Source organism: Apis cerana, linkage group LG9 (genome assembly GCF_029169275.1).
Source record: "Apis cerana isolate GH-2021 linkage group LG9, AcerK_1.0, whole genome shotgun sequence".
Classification (NCBI taxonomy): domain Eukaryota; kingdom Metazoa; phylum Arthropoda; class Insecta; order Hymenoptera; family Apidae; genus Apis; species Apis cerana.
Genome location: NC_083860.1, coordinates 2,745,669 through 2,764,568, shown reverse-complemented (window position 1 = coordinate 2,764,568; position 18,900 = coordinate 2,745,669). Strand labels below are relative to the sequence as shown.

At 20.3% G+C, this 18,900-nt stretch overlaps 1 protein-coding gene and 1 non-coding gene across 16 annotated transcripts in view; one reads left to right on the top strand and one right to left on the bottom strand.

Annotated features, from left to right (window-relative positions):
• Nucleotides 1-18,900, top strand: part of LOC107995915 (uncharacterized) — a 79,777-nt gene that overhangs the window by 20,788 nt on the left and 40,089 nt on the right. For 9 of the 15 annotated variants that reach the window (XM_062079956.1, XM_062079960.1, XM_062079957.1 and 6 more), the window contains one exon: nt 8,904-8,963. In XM_062079956.1, the coding sequence (XP_061935940.1) occupies nt 8,904-8,963 (60 nt within the window). Of the gene's footprint in view, nt 1-554; nt 570-608; nt 1,405-8,903; nt 8,964-18,900 lie in introns of those variants that run through there. The other 6 variants (XM_062079955.1, XM_062079954.1, XM_062079965.1 and 3 more) reach the window with 5 other exon arrangements.
• Nucleotides 16,357-16,475, bottom strand: LOC133666736 (5S ribosomal RNA). The gene has a single exon (XR_009831269.1). It is a non-coding gene; the product is annotated as a 5S ribosomal RNA (ribosomal RNA).

Below are 18,900 nucleotides of genomic sequence, written 5' to 3'. Positions count from 1 at the left end.
ACATTATTTCATTATTTCATTGAAAACATTATTTTATTGACAAAAACAAAGAATTTAGATCATTTATTTTAATTGAGAATTCAATATCCTCTTTGGCGAGATTTACCGATAAATAAATTTTGAATATGCAAGTATGTATATACATATATTGGCTAGACACGCGAACATATACGTATATACTTTCTAGTAAAGCTTGTTGGTCTGCTTTCTAAAATTTTGAATTAAAAAAATGAGAAAGAAAAAAAGAAAAGATTGAAGAAATGTAATGTATATACATATATTATGCGAAGAAAGAAATTAACAAACGAATAAATGAAGACACGAAAACACAATTTGCGCTTTGTTCAATTCCCCTCGTAGTGATAAACGAACGTATCATCTTATTGTGCTACTACATTTTGTCCGATAAGAATCTAATCGAAAACAGTGCTCGTCTTGACGCATGACAGCATTCTACACGCGTATAAGGCTAAGTGAGAGGCTGGCGTATACATATATACACAACCTTCTCGCTGCCGTATCATTCAGCATGGTTCGACAGCCGTGGTTCAATCGAACGGTAGCAACAGGTGCGTTGATCGTTGGTCGTTCCCTCGGGAATGGAAAACACGCGTTCGGTGTAAATGAGAGAAGAGAAAAGGGAAGGAGAAGAAACGAGGTGGGGTTGTTCGGGAGTAAAGAAGAAGGAGGGGAAAATCAGTGGCGAGGGAACGGGAACGGGAACGGGAGCGTTCCTTGGTTCAGTCAGTTCAGCGAAGTCCGTCGAAGGTGAAAAGTCTCTCCTTCTTCTTTACTCTTAGTTGTCATAAACGAGAGAGACTCTCCACGATCACCTTGCCCGTTACTTTTTAACTTTTAACGCGTAAATACGTGCGTGGTCGCGTGCTAGTGCAGATATATTACACATACCGACTCGACAAGTGTGTGCACGTGTGTGTTAATGCGTGTCCGTGAGTTTTCTATCGTCCTCGAGAGATATTGGTGTCGATGCTGATCAAATTCGAAGCTAACCGAGAAATCTTTATTGGGGATTGTTCACATTGATGAAAACATTTCGACTGTTAAGTATGTTTCAGGATCTAATGCTTGATTAGCTGTCGCCATCTTCTTCCTATAGTTGACAGCTTGAGTGCATTTGAAAGTACACATACATTACATTGTTTCTAGCGGATATACATATATACGCGCGCTCACGCTTCAACACACGTATACACACACACCGATATATATATATATATATACATATATACATCTATATATACGTATATAGTTGTTGATTTGGTGCATCTATGTGTCCTTGCCGTGCAATAGCATCTTCCCTTTACGTCGACATACGATAGCCAGGTCGATTCCGCCGATTTCAACCTACTATGTTGGAATTCTCGGTACAACATGCCGAAGTCGGTACGTACACGAACATTTGATGTCCAGCATGCTGCACGATGTACGTGGATCGCATGTGGGAAAGAAAGTGCTTTCTCGTTTGCCCATCTTTTGTATAACTCGTGACCTTTGAGAAGCATAAACAAACTCTGTAATAGAATCAGACGTCCGTTTTTCCTTCTGCTTTAAACTATACTATTATTTTTTTCTTTCTATATTATTTCCAACATTTTCAAAACTTTTCCTATTCAAAGAACGTACATATATATATATTCAATTAATCATGCGAGCATGTTTCCGCATTTGAATATATACATTTGAATATATACATTTCGAATGACATATCAGTCTAGTTCATCCATGGATGACAATATATAAAAACTATATTTTTCTTCTTTTATCAATGATACGTCTAATTTGATCAAAGTAATTTCTTTTTTTTTTTTGATGTTTCCATTACGAGTTAAATATAATCGTTAATCTATTACATATCCGGCATAATAAACGAATGAATTGGTAAAATATAGGTCCAATGTAAGAATTTATATTAAACGGTGCAATAAAGTCAATAATACATGTAATGACATATCATCGCGATTATTCAATTGAAAACTGTTCGAGATTCGAGAACAAGTGAGAATAGAAACATTTTACAAGAATTTATCTGAAAGCACGTTCATTTTTTGCACTCACATATTTTATGATACTGTTTCTTTTATATATATGTATATATTTTTAATTTTAAGATGTTCGATGAATGCTTTTCAATGAAACGCATACCATCATAATTAGTAAGAATGAGATAAGAAAATATTCTTATGCTTTTACAGTTATATTACCAATATTTTCTCGTCGATATTTGTTCTCTCCTTTCACATGACAAGTGAAGTTGCATGCCTGCTTGAAAAATTTATTACGGAAAGTGATAAAATGATCTTACAATACTTGTGCTTCGTATACTTCATATTTGGCGTTTCATTATTTCTTAATCTTGAACATGAATAATACAAATAAATCTATTACGTTTTTAGATAATTAAACTTTTTTTGTCTTGTCAAAAGAACACTGATTATAAGTTCGCTTGAAAACATGAAATACATATTTCAGAAGCGTACAGATAATACTTACCAATCTTTCATTGAGATTGTATGACATAAAATTGATGATGCGTTAATTTATTTTTATGCGTAGTTAATATTTACAAATGTATTATGATTGTTTTCTAAGGTCTTCTTGTGACAAATTAAAATATTGTAATTAACTAATGTACATGCATAATAATAAATTTTTTGATGATTTTTTAAAAATTTTAATTCAAAATTCAATTTTTATTTATATTTATTATTAAAAACAATTATTGATAAAATAAAATAAAAAATAAAATAAAATATAAGCAAAAATTTATTATAACAAATATATAATTAAATGCGAAGAGGTGTTTTATAAATTTTATTCAAATCATAATTCAGAATTTAAGGAATTATAACAAGGAAATATTTTTCACAATTTTCAAGTTATTATATGTAATTATATCTAAAAAAAGGATTCTGTATTATATAGTATGAGCTAAATGCTCAATAAAAAATAAGCAATTTATTATAGATTTTAGATTTTTTTACAATAAAGATAGTTATTCTTCTGTGTAATAAAAATACAGAATTGTTTCTCTCTTACAAATAATAGATTTTAATAATAAATCAAAAAATTTTTCAATTTTTTGTTAGAATTTTATTTAATAAAGTATTTTTATTACATAAATATAGAAATAATTATTCTGTTTTTTATAATGTTAATATTAATATTATACATATACTGAACTTATTATACTGAACTTATATTAAGATTATTTTTTGTTCTAGTATATTACTAATCAAATATTTTAAATAAATACATTCACAGAATTTTTAGACTTACTTATTCCGAATGTGATGTAAAATTTTCATGATTCAATGAATTTTTATATTTAATAAAATTCATTAAAATACTTCTTTTTTGTTAATTATTTATCATATAATAGTACAATTACACTATTTTTTTACATATACTTAACTAATTCAATACGAAAGTGATAAACTTCAACGCTTACTTCATATAATATTGCGTCATAGCTATTAGAAACATATCATATTAAGTATCTTATTTTTTATTTAATATTTTTTTTAATATTAAGTCAGAGCACTAATTTTATAAATAATTTTTTTTAATTTTTTTAATTTTCTTATTATATATGGACTCTCTTTAATTGCATGATTTTTAGTTTTATAAATTATAGTAAACAAAAAAATATTATGAAACTTCTGAAAAATTTATTAATATTATTGAAAAATTTAATAATCATCCTGATAATGTTATTAATATACAATTATTTGATATGTGCATGTTTTTTTTTATATTTTATTATGTAACTTCTAAGAAATTTTTCTTATAAAATTCATGATAAAATTGTATTTAGTTGTTAAAAAAAAATTTTAAATGAATATTTCATTTAAATTTTCATCATTTATTTCATTCAAATTATTAACAATTAAAATTAAACAATTTGATTGTTAGATTATATTTTATTTATGAATATTTTTATTATACATTTAAATTTTTTTTCTACATGATTTATAATTATATCGAAAATTTGAAAGTTGTTCAAAGATATTATTTTAAAGTATGTAAAGAAGAATTTATTTATAAATTTGATCAATATAATATTGATTTTTATGATCAGCACAATCTGATTTTTACAATATTAACTATATAGTATTAATTGTAATTAGCATTTATAATCCATTATGATAAAAATTTTAGTCATAATGGCGATAACTTCAACCTAACACAACGGAAATTGTTATTTGATGGTAATGTAAAGAAATATAGGAATTGACGTCAGTACGAAAGATGCTTTATGGGAACAAAACATTTTCAATGAACATCAAGATATATATAATATATCATAGAATTTAGAAGAGAATCAGTCAAAGATGTAATAGTGTTTATATGCGAAACACAAGCGTGAAGTTATACGTATAATCATCGCAACGTAATCCTACAATTACTATTGTCCTTGAATACATGAATAATAATTTATAAATCCCAGTTAAAGTTCGAGGTTTTCAGTCATATTTATGTTTTATAATTCTAAAGTGCAAATTAAAGTTAATAACAAATTTATAAAACAAATATATATATATAAGATTATTCAAATTTAGTATGGATATTTAAATTATATTTGTATTAATAAATATAATTTAATAATTTATATTAATAATAAATATAATTTATAATAAATAATATTGAACTGTTTAATATTTCAATTATTGAAATATTTCAAGTTTCTTTATTTTAATATAAAATCTACTTTGGAATATTTATTATGGAATATAATATTGAATAATTTTAGCTTAGTGAGTGCGATTTTATCTGATATCCAATACATTTTTATATAATAATTTATTTCATTAATAATATTTATAATTGTTTTTGATTCATCAGTCATTTTTGAATTATTGATATGAACTTGATAGGAACAAAATAGTGTTACATATGAAAAGAAATACACTAAATTATATTAATAGAAAAAAAATATATTGGATATCAACTTCATTAGATCTTCTTCTATGCAATTTATTTTTTGAAAAATAAACTTTATATTGGTAATTCAAAACAGATTAATAATTGAATGTTTTAATTACTAATATTTAGCTATTATATATAATGAGGAAATATAATAAAAAAATTAGATCAAAAGAAATAGAAATCATGAAAATAAACTAAAGAATTTATTTAAATAATATTGTATTTCATTTTTTTTGGTTTTATTTTAATCTTAAAATGATATGATACTTAATTTAAATAAATATATATGTATTTGTATGTATAATATTTTTTATATTATTTTTTATATTATTTTATTATATTGTTATAACTTTACTACTTGTAGATATAAAAATTTTGAGAGTTTTTTATGATAGGAAACCATCGTGTTATTATTGATTAGTATATTTAATAATATTGTTTTTATCACAATATCAATTATAATCATTACAAACTGATAATTTAATCGATTATTTCAATTCGAATAAAGACACATATGCGTATGAAAATACATATACATACATAATACGATGTAATGAATGAATAAAAATTGATCAATTTATACGAGTAACTCTGATGTCATACGTACAACCTTGAAATTTAACAATTGTAGACATATTGTTACGAATAAAAAATTTTATAATTTAATAATTTTCTAACCAATTATTAGAACTTTAATATAAAATAATATATTGAATCTTTTTCATGAACAACTTAATTTTAAAATTCTCCAAATTAAAAATGATAAAATCAATAATGATCAAATTTATAAAAAAAATAAAAATATTTAACTTTATTTAATAAATGTTATTTTTATTAATAAATTTGAAAAATAAAATAATTAATTATTTATAATTTAATGTAATTAATTAATTATTAAACTACAGATGTCTATGCAAAAAGTATATAATCATGAACTTTCTTCATGCATAAAAAATATACAAGAAAGATAAGAAAGAAATTTTAAATGTAATCTTGAAATCCTGTTAATAAATTGAAGTTTTGATTTATTAATTAATTTATAAAGTGGATATTGAACTAAAGTTATATTTAAATCATTAAATGCATTAATTTTCGAAAAAATAAACTGGGGTTCTATATTATCATTCTTTCTTCTATAGATATGCTCGGAAAATTTTTCTAATGAGCAATAATATATAAGAGATATCAATGTATTAATCAAAATTATCAATCTATGTCAATATATTATCAGTGTATTTATATAATATTAAATACTAACAATAATTATTAACAATAATTAGATATTAATTAATTACATATAATATTAAATATTAAATAATTAAATAAAAGCAATTATTAATATGTTTTATAATTATTATAGTATAAATAACATAATTAAAAATTACAAGTATTTTTATATATTTGATAGTATTAATCGATTACGTTTATAAATAAAAATTAATTTATACGTCAGAATTCTTTACGTCATACAATATTATCAGTTTATAAACATTTAACTGCGATTTCTTTCCGCATTTTTTGACAAACAAATGTTTCATTCATTACTTTTTAAAATTTTTAAAATTGAAATTGAAATTATTTTGTTTCTTTCTTAATGTTATTTTACTTCGAACTTTTAACATTTTAAATATTGAAAGCCATTTTCAAAATTTAATTTATCATTGCGATAATTTCTGATAAAACTCAAAATATATATATCATTATATCTAATGTTCAATTAGCAAGAAAAATTGCAGTTTGATGCCACTTATAATCAGCATTCGTTATTATCATCAATGTTATACTATGGTATAAAAATTTAATGATAAATGAAATTATAACAAAATAATTATTTTATATAAGCACAATATAATATATATAAATTATAATATATATATATAACATATAAATTATAATATATATAATATATAATATATAATATATAATATATAATATATAATATATAAATATATAATATATATATATATATATATATTAAAATTATAAATATTTTATTATATTCAAAAAGTATAAAATAAAAAATATATTTTTAGAATTCTTTAATTACTAAATATATTTTTTTCCAAATTCTATTGCGTTATTCTATAATTTTACAATTCTACTTTTTTAAACATTCACAATCATTATTTTAAAAAAATAATTCTTTGTATTTTTCGAAAAACTAATTTTTTTGTCACTTAGGATATATTTTTTTTAGGATATAGTTTATTATAGGTACATATTATAGTATATATATTTTATTAGTAATTAAGATAATAAAGTAATAAAATCAGTGATCAGTTAAGAGATTAATTGTTGACCTTGCATAGTGATAGGTTTATTTTCCGGTACTCTTAACTTCCTGAAAGTATGCTTATGTGTTAGTGCTATTCACGTTGAATGAGAATTAGTGTGACTTCTTAGTGTGCGGTCGACGTTTCTTGTATTTTTTTTCCGCTCTGTTGTATTAGGATTTTAATATTGCACGTTCACGAGTCATTGCTCGCGTCGAAGGTTTTTTCGGCGAGAAGAAGAAATTGATTATGAGTCGTTCCATGTATTGAAAGCTAATAATTCTTAATTGAAAATATAATTATATTCATAAAAATATTTAATTCGATTCGAATTGTGATAGTTATTTGTTTGAAATATTTTGAAGAAATTGATATGCTTTAAATCTGAAATGTAATTGTTTAGAAAAAAAAAATAAAATAATTTATTTTTTCGATTTATTTTTTTTTGATTTATAGATTCATATACTATCAGATTATTTTTAGACATTGACAGATATTGACCAACGTACCATTATATATTGATTTTTTTAAAGGACAAGAAAAAATATATGAAAATTTTTAAAATAGAAAATGTTATTAATTTTTTTTATATTCTTAATAAATATAGTGATAATAAAATTTTTTAAAGAAAAGATAAAGAAAGATATTGAAATAATTTCATTTTATGTTAAATATTGGAAATAGTTTTAGATTTTTAAATATTTTTTAAAACTTTTACAATTCTAAGAAGAAATATATACTTACATTAGTTTTCCTTTTAAAATTATAAAATATCTGAAATTTTTAAAATTAAAAAATATAAAAAAGATATATAAAAAAATTATATTTATATAAAAAATTTTTATTTTATTTTTAATATTTTTTGTGGTTATTTTATGAATCATTATTTCTATAATTATTTCTATAAAATAGTATAAAAATAATACAAATTAAATTATTAATTAATTTATATCTAAATAAATTTTTTATTTATTTAAGATTAATTAAAAAATTATTATTTAAAACTATTAACAAAAAATTTTAATAAAAAACTCATTATATTTAGAATTTGATAATGTTTATTATGTACATTATGTACATTATGATTGGATTTAATTAAATATTACTTTAGTTTATTTTATAAAATTATTTATAAAATAATTTCATAAAAATATTCCTTGCTACATTAATTATTGCTTTTAAATTCATCTTCATTAAATATATCTTACAAGATTCTTATTTTTTAATATATTACAATTAGCATCTAATTTAATATATATGCAAAATATTTCTTATTGTAATTACTACTAAAAACTGTAACTTTTAATTTATACATATATATATATATATAAAATCTTAAAAATCAATGATAATGAAATACTACATTGTAAAAAAAAAATGGATTTCTTTTTTAAATAAAGATTAATAAAGATATCTATATATTTTCATCGAATTGTATTACTGATTATTCGATTTTTATTTAAATTCTTAAATGCAAATAAGAAAAAGAAAAGCCTTGTTATCGATGGTCTGTGTTCCTATTCCGCGAACAACTAACAATTTCAATTTATCCGTCAAGCATGGAAGGTCGTGATTACTTTCTGGGGCGCGTATGTTCATGACGCGGTGTGCATTAATAATTAAGTTTGAGAAACGTTAAATAAAGACGATAGTGTGGAATAATCTTGTTTGTCTTGGTTTCAGCTCTTTCCACGGCCGCCGAGGATGTGGGAGATGGAATTCAAGGGCACGATAATGACACCGGTAAGTAAAGTTAACGAGTTCAAGTTATTTTACATAAATTCAATTCATGTTACATAAGAAATACATTCAAGTATCTCGCATAGAATATCGTACTTTCATCTCATTTATATCGTCTTAGCTACCTCGAATCAAGGTCAGTTTACTACTTCTAACCGCACACGCTATTCTTCTACGTAATACATATATGGAATTAGGAAGTTTTATACTTCCACTTTGTCAACTTATCTCTACACTAATCTTTATTTTTTTTTTTTAAGTACAATCGTAAATAATTGATATGTTTAAATTCGTAATATTAATTTGAAAATTGTAGAATAGTGAATCTATATATGTTTATTCACATTTATATACATTGTATATATATTAAAAGAAAGAAAACTTGAAATTTAATTTTGTTTTTAAGCTTGGTTTTAAATAGTTCCAATTTTTTTTTCAATTTTATATATATTAAAAATAATTAGAATAATTAATAATAATAAATCTAATGCATAAGAAAATTTTAAAGATATTTTCAGTTGAAGTAATATAAAAATAGTTAAAAAACACTTAATTAAGTTAACATTCAAGTTAAAAATCTATTTGGATTTTTTTTTCAAAATTAATTCAATAATGTATATATATTAATTCAATATATATATTGCATACCGGAAAAGAGCTTAACTTATAAGACTTGATATACTACTCAATGCTATTCAGTGAACCGAAAAAAATATTACAAGGTTAATTAAGTAATTGAAATTACTTATTTTCATTCACAATTTATATAATGAAATTTAATTTATAATTTATAATTTAACTTATAGAATCAATCATATTTTTTTCTTATGAATTCGAATCGAAAATTAATAAAAAAAATATCTTAATATTTCTATGATATAATTTAAAAATAATTTTATAAATTTCGATTCAAAATTGTATCATCATTAATTATTTTTCATTATATCATTCGCTGTAAAATAAGACGTTATATGTTTTCTATTATTAAAATCGCAATCGCCACTGATTTTTTTTTTATTAACTAGATAATGTACACCTGCTAGATGTAACCTAGACCTAGCCTACACTGTTAAAGTATATCTCGCTTAGTCATAGTTAACCTAGAACCGACTAATCTATCAGTTCGGAAAAAACCTAGCTTCTCACGAGTGACCTCACATGTATTACAATCATTACAATTGTTTATACTACAATTTATAATCTATCTAATATCTATTCAAGCACTTATATCATAATTAGTCAGAAATTTTAATTGTAAAAAATAGAATCTAAAAAGACGAATCGTTACAAAAGATTTAAATGATAAATTTGCATGGAAAATACTTTAAAATCTTTTTTAAAAGATTTCTCGGCCACAATCTTTTGCGCTTTAAATACGCTGTTCCGATTGAAGAATTCATTTATCTCCTCGAATTGACAGATACGTTATTGTTTCACGTCCAATCAAACGATCGATATTTCTCATTTTAATCCATCCTCTGTTACGTTTTCTAAAGAATTCCATATAAATCTTATCTATAACGTCCAATTTAGTGATCTCACTTTGATTTCAAATCATGGACTTTAAATGTGATATATCTCTTTTATGTTTGTAGGAAAAGTTAATCGATAATAAAAAATTCCTTTTTATCTCTGAATTGATAATTTACGACATGTCGGAAGAGATTGTGGTCATTATTTTTTTTTTGTGTGTATTATTTTGACTATATCTTTCAGGTATTTCTTACACGTCATTCCAATCGTTTCGATCGGGAATTCGTGAAGGGCTATATACTTACTTTTAAGCGGTTACACTTGCCATACATATTCGGTCCAGGGTCGACTAGTCCAGTTCCACGGAGTGAACGGCGATTAATACTTATTGGTGTATTTATTCTCTAGAGTTTTCGATTGATACATTCGATTGGCTAAACTTGTGAGATTGTCATTTAGACCACGGTCATACGGTATTAAGAATAATTAACCGATGAGTTCTTACTTTCTATGTACACTTGTACATATACATACGTCGTGTTTTGTAGAGATATAGTTGTTATATTATTATGGTATATGCGATTATAATAATCAAATGCTAATATTGCTGATACCCGAATGAATACATGCTTGTTATGAAATGCATACAGATTGAATAGTTTGACCTTTGTTTTCCTACTCGATCCGATTTATATATATATACATATATATATATATGCATACAGTCGTTTGAACGATTAATATCGATTATACGAATAATTAATATTACCTTCAATAAGAATATATTATTTGTTTATCTACATTTACATTTGTATTTCCATAAAATTTCCTATAGAATATTTATCATAAAAAAATAAGGATAGGTCATCCATAATTATTATGTATATTTTTTAAAATACTGTAATGCATATACATATACCTTAACTGTTTCAGGACCAAATCTTTTTGGGGCCAAGGCAAAATTTTCTTTTATCAATTATTAATGATAGAAACATTTTTTGTAATATAAAATCATAACATATTAAAATTTGAAATCTGTTTTATTGAAAAAAATATACATACATGTATATACGCGAAAGGGTTAAAAAATTTCACTAGTTCTGGGAATAATTTTATCTATCATTTTATCGTGTTATTATTACTTAATTATTACTTAATAAATAACATTTAAATTTTTTTTAAATAAATTATTGAAAATATAATAAATTAATATGGATAATTAATCTGTAGTTTTTTGGAATAAATACATTTTTTAGAAATTGTAGTAGTTATAATTTAATATAATTTTTAGAAAGTATACTAACAGTATTTATATTAAATATAATGAATTAAAAGAAAAAATAAAATATTAAAAGAAAAATTTTATTTTAATCGTTTAAAATATTTATTGTTAATATCAATTTTATCATTCTTTTTTATATATCATTTATACGATCTAAAGTCAGTGAGATTTATGGAAAAAAAATTAAATGTCTTTATGGAAAAAATAAATAATATTAAAAATATACATACATCCCGTCTTGTAGGGATATAAGTGTTATATTATGTTGTATAGGGAATAGTTATTATATATAGTTGTTATATAAATAATATTAAATACGTGATAATATTTTTTTATCGAGATAAATAATATTAAATAATAACAAGAGTATTATTAATAACAAATTTGCCATAAATTTATAAGAAATAATTACTATTTATTAGTATTTCAATCTTCAGAGCATATAAATCTTCTTTGATTTATTTTCCATCTTTTTATAATCATTTCTTATAATCATTGGAATTTTCCTTTTATCATTTTTTTACATAACATTTTTTTACATACATAAACATTAATTAAAAATGATTCAATTAATTTGACTAAATACTTAAAGTGAATTATTATTTACTAAATAACATGATGCAAATATTTATTCATTTATTAAAAATTTGCAAAATTTATTTAAAAAAAATATTTTATCGTAATATATTATAACACTTTAATTTTATATAATTATTAATATGATGTAATCATCATAAATTAATACAATCAGAATTAATAACAAATTTTTGTTATTGTATTATTTTTTATTACTTGATATAATTGTTTTTAATTCTCCAATAGAAAATATCTTATATTATAATATTACTTTTATAAATGCATTTTTTTTATGTATAATTATTGTTGTTTTTAGATAGATATCAATATATTTTAATATCATAGTTATTTCAATATCATAGTTATGTTTTTATATTTAAATCAATTTTAATTTTTTTTTTATTACATTATAATACATTACATTTTATTTTCTTATGTTTAAATTAATTTAACTAAATTTTTAAAGTCACAAATGATTAATGAATTCATTTTTTTATGTGTTTTTATTCTTTTTGGAATGTATGGATCATAAAATAATAAAATTATAAAATTATTGAAAAAATTAACTATAAACTATAGTATATATAGTATGTATGTATATATGTATATATATATATAGTATAGACTTTTTACATGTAATGATTTCGAATTTTATATTATTAAGATTGGTTTAAAATTATTCTGTGAAATTCGATATTTGTTTTGTGTAAATAAAATGTATAAAATTAGAAAAGTATATATTTTATATTTATGTATGCATATATTATTTATACTTTTTTTTTTATAATTTTATATTTTTATTATTACGTATAAAAATTAATTTATTATTTTATTTATTTGAATTTTGATAATAATAAAGAATCTTTTAATGTTAAAAAAAGTAATAAAAAATAAATAATAAAAATAATAAACAAAATAATAAAAAATAATAATTAAAAAAAATATAAAAATGTAATATTAAATAATTCATTTTTTATCAAATAAATAAATAATATTAAAAAAATTTAATAATAAATAATACATATACACATACATATAATATATTAATGTTAAAAATCATGATAATCAGCATAATAATCTTTTATTATCTGATATAGATATCAATGGAATATTGTTTCACAATATCATTGTAAAATGTTTTAATTTGCCATTTTTATAGCGCATGAAAGTAGATTTATATAATAATTAAATACTCAATAAAATATAACTATAATAAAAATTTCATATAATAGAAGTTTTTTCAAAAATATTATTTTTATCTATATAAATTGTTTAAAAAAAAGATTTAAAAATTATTTTTGTTTAAAATAAAAAGTAGAAATTATTGTTGTTCAAAAAATTATCAAAATTATTTGTCAAAAGAAAAATGTTTTATTTCTTTTTTATATAAAATTTTGTTATTTATATATATAAATGTTTATAAATATTATAAATATTTTTGAAATTCATAAAAAATTATATTTCTTTGCCATTATTTTTTTCATTGTTCTAATATTCCTAATTGAAAATACATAATTCAAAAATAATCTATACATAAAGCAGTCAACAATATACTTATATATTATGATTCTCGATAATGTGTACTAATAACATTTGCAAATAACCATGTATGCTAAAAGTACATATTTGAAGGTCAATAAGTAAAATATCCAAAAATAGATATTTCAAGATTATTGTTTCGTTTAATAATGATACAGGTTAAAAAATATTTTTATAATGAAAAAATATCTTTTAATAAGTTTTAAATAAAAAAACAAAAATGCAAAATTAAAATAAAAATCCATATACATTTTATAATATTTATGATGTTATTAATGTTTCATAAGTCATAATAAATAATAATACATATTTTTTGTTTTTTTTTTATCATTTAATTTTATAATTTAATTTATTCATATACACGGAAAAAAGAAAACTATTCTTAGAATATCTCAAATGAAAATTATCTAAATACATTCTTTATTTAAAAAATTTTGTACAATTATGTCTTTTCAATTTTTTAAAATCATCAGATTTATTTTATCAGATAAGTATTTTTTCTATTATATTTTATAACAATTAAAAAAATATATTCGTCAATGTTAGAATCACGATCTTTAAAACTCTAAATATCAAAATGAGGATAAACTTAGAAATAATTGTTATGCATTTATTATTTGTATTATATTATTACATTACAATAAGTGCAGATATTATTAATGCAGCAATTATTAATAAAGCATATATTATTAATAAAGCAAAAATCAATTTTTAATACTACTTAAAAATTTCATCAATTTTTTGATATTTGAAACTTAACTTTTTTTAATATATGATAAAAATATATGATAATTTTGAAAAATTCAAAAGAAATTAATCTTATAAAAATATGTTTATAATATTCTTTGAAATTATTTAAATTTGCTTTGAATATTTTTTATATCATTGAAAATAAAAGATTTTTAAATGTCTACCTTATAAACATTCTATATATCAACACTTTTTTTGACTTCTAAAGAATTTAAAAGTCATGTAATTGTATGTTAAGACAATGAATGATATATCAGTATATCTTGATAATTGTAAAATTACGTATTTTTTACCGTTTATAGAAAGCTAAAAAGAAACTGGTAAATTTAAATGCTTATGATATTAAATTAATTTTGTAACTACTTTTAAAAATGAAAAATGTGCATGTAGAAGAGTATTAATAAAAATAGGTGAAGTATTTTGTAAAAAAATACAATTAAATTTTTACATTGTCAATAAATTATTTTTATTATAGCTTGCACAATTGGATTATTATTATCAATGATATTTTATATTTACGAGTATGTAATATAAATAAATTTTGTACATAATAAGTTTAGTATTAAAACAAATAAAATTTTACAAGTTAAATTTTGCAAATTGTAAATTATCTATTTCACATGATTTCTAAAACTGTAAAATTATGATAAATTATAACTCGTCAATTTGTCATAAATTATGCAAAAAAGGTTGATTTATGTAATAGTTAAAACAAAATCAAAAAAATGTAAATTTATCGACTTCTCGAGTAAATTTATTGATTTTTAAAAATTTAAATCAATTTATATAACAAAAATAAAATCTTAAAAAGAATATGAGAATAATTACATCAAAATATTTGTTTTTTTTATTATTTACGAGTTAAAATGATATAATTCATGAACACAGAAACACTCCATCACCATCTAGCGGTGAATAAATGGAACTAATAAAATTAGTTAGATAAAAAAATTAAAAAATTTTTAATTTTTTGATTTCTAATTTAAATAATATTAAATAAATTTTTGATAACTCAAATTAAATATTTATAAAATAACTTAAGATAAATTTTATTCAATTATTTTTTCCTTAGACAAATTAAAATTTAATTATTTTTAAAGATTTAAATTTTGATTAATGTTTATAAAAAATAAAAGATTCACAACTATATTTGAATTATATAATTATGTTACCTGTCAATTAGTTTATACCGACAGATGACGATTCAATATTTAAGTGATTTAATAGTTTAATTTTATAATATTATAAAAATGATTATTAAGATAAATTTAATCATATATAAGTGCAAAATTGACGTAATATATATTTTTTGTTTCGAGAAAAAGTGTAGAATCTCTTTATCATTTTCAATGTTATCATATTATGATTCAGCATAAATATTTATTCTGCAATTTTTTGAAAAAAATATTTTCTAACATTAAATATTGTTTAAAATTTATTTTACAATTTATCAAATTTTAATACGAGTCAAAAATTAAAATAAAAAATAAATAATTTAATTATATACAATTTTTAATAAAATAAGAATAAATAATTATTGTATTTAAACTTATTTTATAACAAAAAATTTCAAAAATTAGTTTATTATAATAGTATTTGGTTTATTGCTTATATATAAAGTTATGAAATATTAAAATTAGATTATTTTTCACTTTAATACATAATGCAATAATTTTTGTTAATAATATATAATAAATATATGAATATGAATGTATAAAAAAATTTTATATCAATCGTATAATACATCAAAAAAAAAAAAAAAATAAATAAAAGAAATGCCAACAACACACGGTGTTCCCAAGCGGTCACCCATCCAAGTACTAACCGTGCCCAACGTAGCTTGACTTTGGTGATCGGACGAGAACCAGTATGCCCTACGTGGTATGGTCGTTGGCTTGCAAATAAAAGTTCTGTTGTCTATATATTGGAATTAAAAAATAAATATAAAGTAATAAAATAAAAATATATTAATATATAAAATGTATAATATATATAAATATATATAAAATATATTAATATTTAAATTTGGTTTGAATAAAAAATAAAATTTATTTAAATATTCTTTTCAAAATACAAAAACTTTTGATAATCATACGAATTACTTAACTAATGATTATAATTTTTATTAATATTCACGATCTTTGTAATGTTTATTACATAGTATTTCAATTAGCATTTATATTCCATTACATTAAAAATTATGACCATAGTGGTGATAAGTATAACCTAACTTAACGAATATTATTATTTAATGATAATGTAAAAAAAAATACAAAATTGACATCATTAAGAGTACTATTTTATGTGAACAAATATACTATATATATATATATATAATATAAAAAAAATAGAAATAGAAAATGTACATATATAATATAATATTTTGATATAAATAATATTAATTATTTTTATATTTTTCTAGATATAATAAATTAATATAGAAAAATATTACAAAATAAAACGAATTACATACATACAAAAAAACCTACAAAAAATTATAAAAAAAATTATACATATTTAATTATAAATAATATAACAACAACAAATAACAACAATTATTTGTCTTCTTTTGTTTTAAAATGATCTATTACTTTTTTTTATACAATATGCAATTATTGATTCTATTATAAATAATTTTTCTAAATTGTATAACGATAAATTGTATTGTAATTGTAAGTTCCTTTTCTTCTAATGTAATAGTGAATAAATTGCTTTCTTCTTCTTTGAGAAGATTTCTCCATTCTCAAGAATGACTTCTTAGTCGCATTCATACATTTACTTAAGTACTTCTTTTGGAAACATTGATAGGAAGAATTGTTGCATATCTTCCTCATCAATTGATGGACTTTCTCCATATTTAAAAGCAGACGGTTCAATATTTTCTCTCATGATCGATAAATATTTTCCTTCGTAATTTCACTGCATGTTTCACTAATCATGTTGATACAATCTTTAATATTATAATCATCAGAAAATTCTACAATTTCTGGATATTAAACTGTAAAAAATAAATATTTATAGTTAATAATATTATAATTAAAAATATTTAAAATTAATAAATAATATTATAAATAAAATATACAATAATATACCAGATGAATTTATATCGAAATAATTTTCTATATTTTCTTATGACACTATATATACAAGAAAGAAAATTATTATGAATTCTTTATTCCTTTCTTTTAAAAACATACTAAATTGGTTCCGAATTTTCTCTTCAAAATATTCTTTTAGTTGAAAAATTATATAAAATTATTAGCAAATTATTAGACATTTGTTTTATCTGTATTAAATATAAATCTTCTGCAATATAAAATTGAAGTACATACAAATTTACAATAGCTAATAATTTAAACTCTAAATCTTTTCATAATAGAAATTAGATAAAATTTACTTTCTTTGGTTTGTAAAGTAATAAAACTTTATTCAATTGCCATTCAAATATATAGTACCAAAAAATCTTTAATTTTAAAAAAGATAAGTCTTCATTCAGTAAAAATATTTTTCAGAATTCAAGATTTAAATAGATATAAATTATTTTTGATTTCAAATTCTTTATATTTTGAAGTCGGATTAGAAATATTACTTTATCTCATTTTATCTCTTTATTTATTTCAAGTGAAGAATTTCAATAAAGAAGTATAGTTCTTTGTTAATTAACTAAATTCGATTTCAATCTTAAAATACAAAATATATATATAAAGATGAACAAATATAGAATTCTCTATTTTTTTTCTAATTTTATTCATAATGAATTTAATTTTAATTTCAATCATTAATAATATTATTAATTCATTTTTTAATCGATAATGTTGCATATAATATAAAAATAGTAATTTTTTTACTATTTTTGTCATATATAATATTATATATGATATTGTATTTTTCTCATAAATAAAAATTGTAACAATATAATCAATAGATAAATGATATAAATTAATACAAATTATAAATAAGATACAAATAAATATAACATAAACTTATCAACTTTGTATTTTATGTTCAAAAAGGCAAACGATGAAAATGTATTTTTAATAATAATTCATTTTCAATAATAATAATTTTTAAAAATTCTTATAGCATTTAGACAAATTTAAATTTAAATCATTGCTAGAATAATTTAATTTTGACTTAAGTTATTAAAGTTTAAAAAAATGAAGAATTTGGATTTTTTTTATTTCAAATAATAATTAGCTATCAATTTATTTATATTCTTTAAATTTATTTCATATAATAATATAATATAATTATATTTCATATAATTTCATATAATAATAATAATAATCTTTATTTGTTTATTTTTAGATTTCTTTTTTA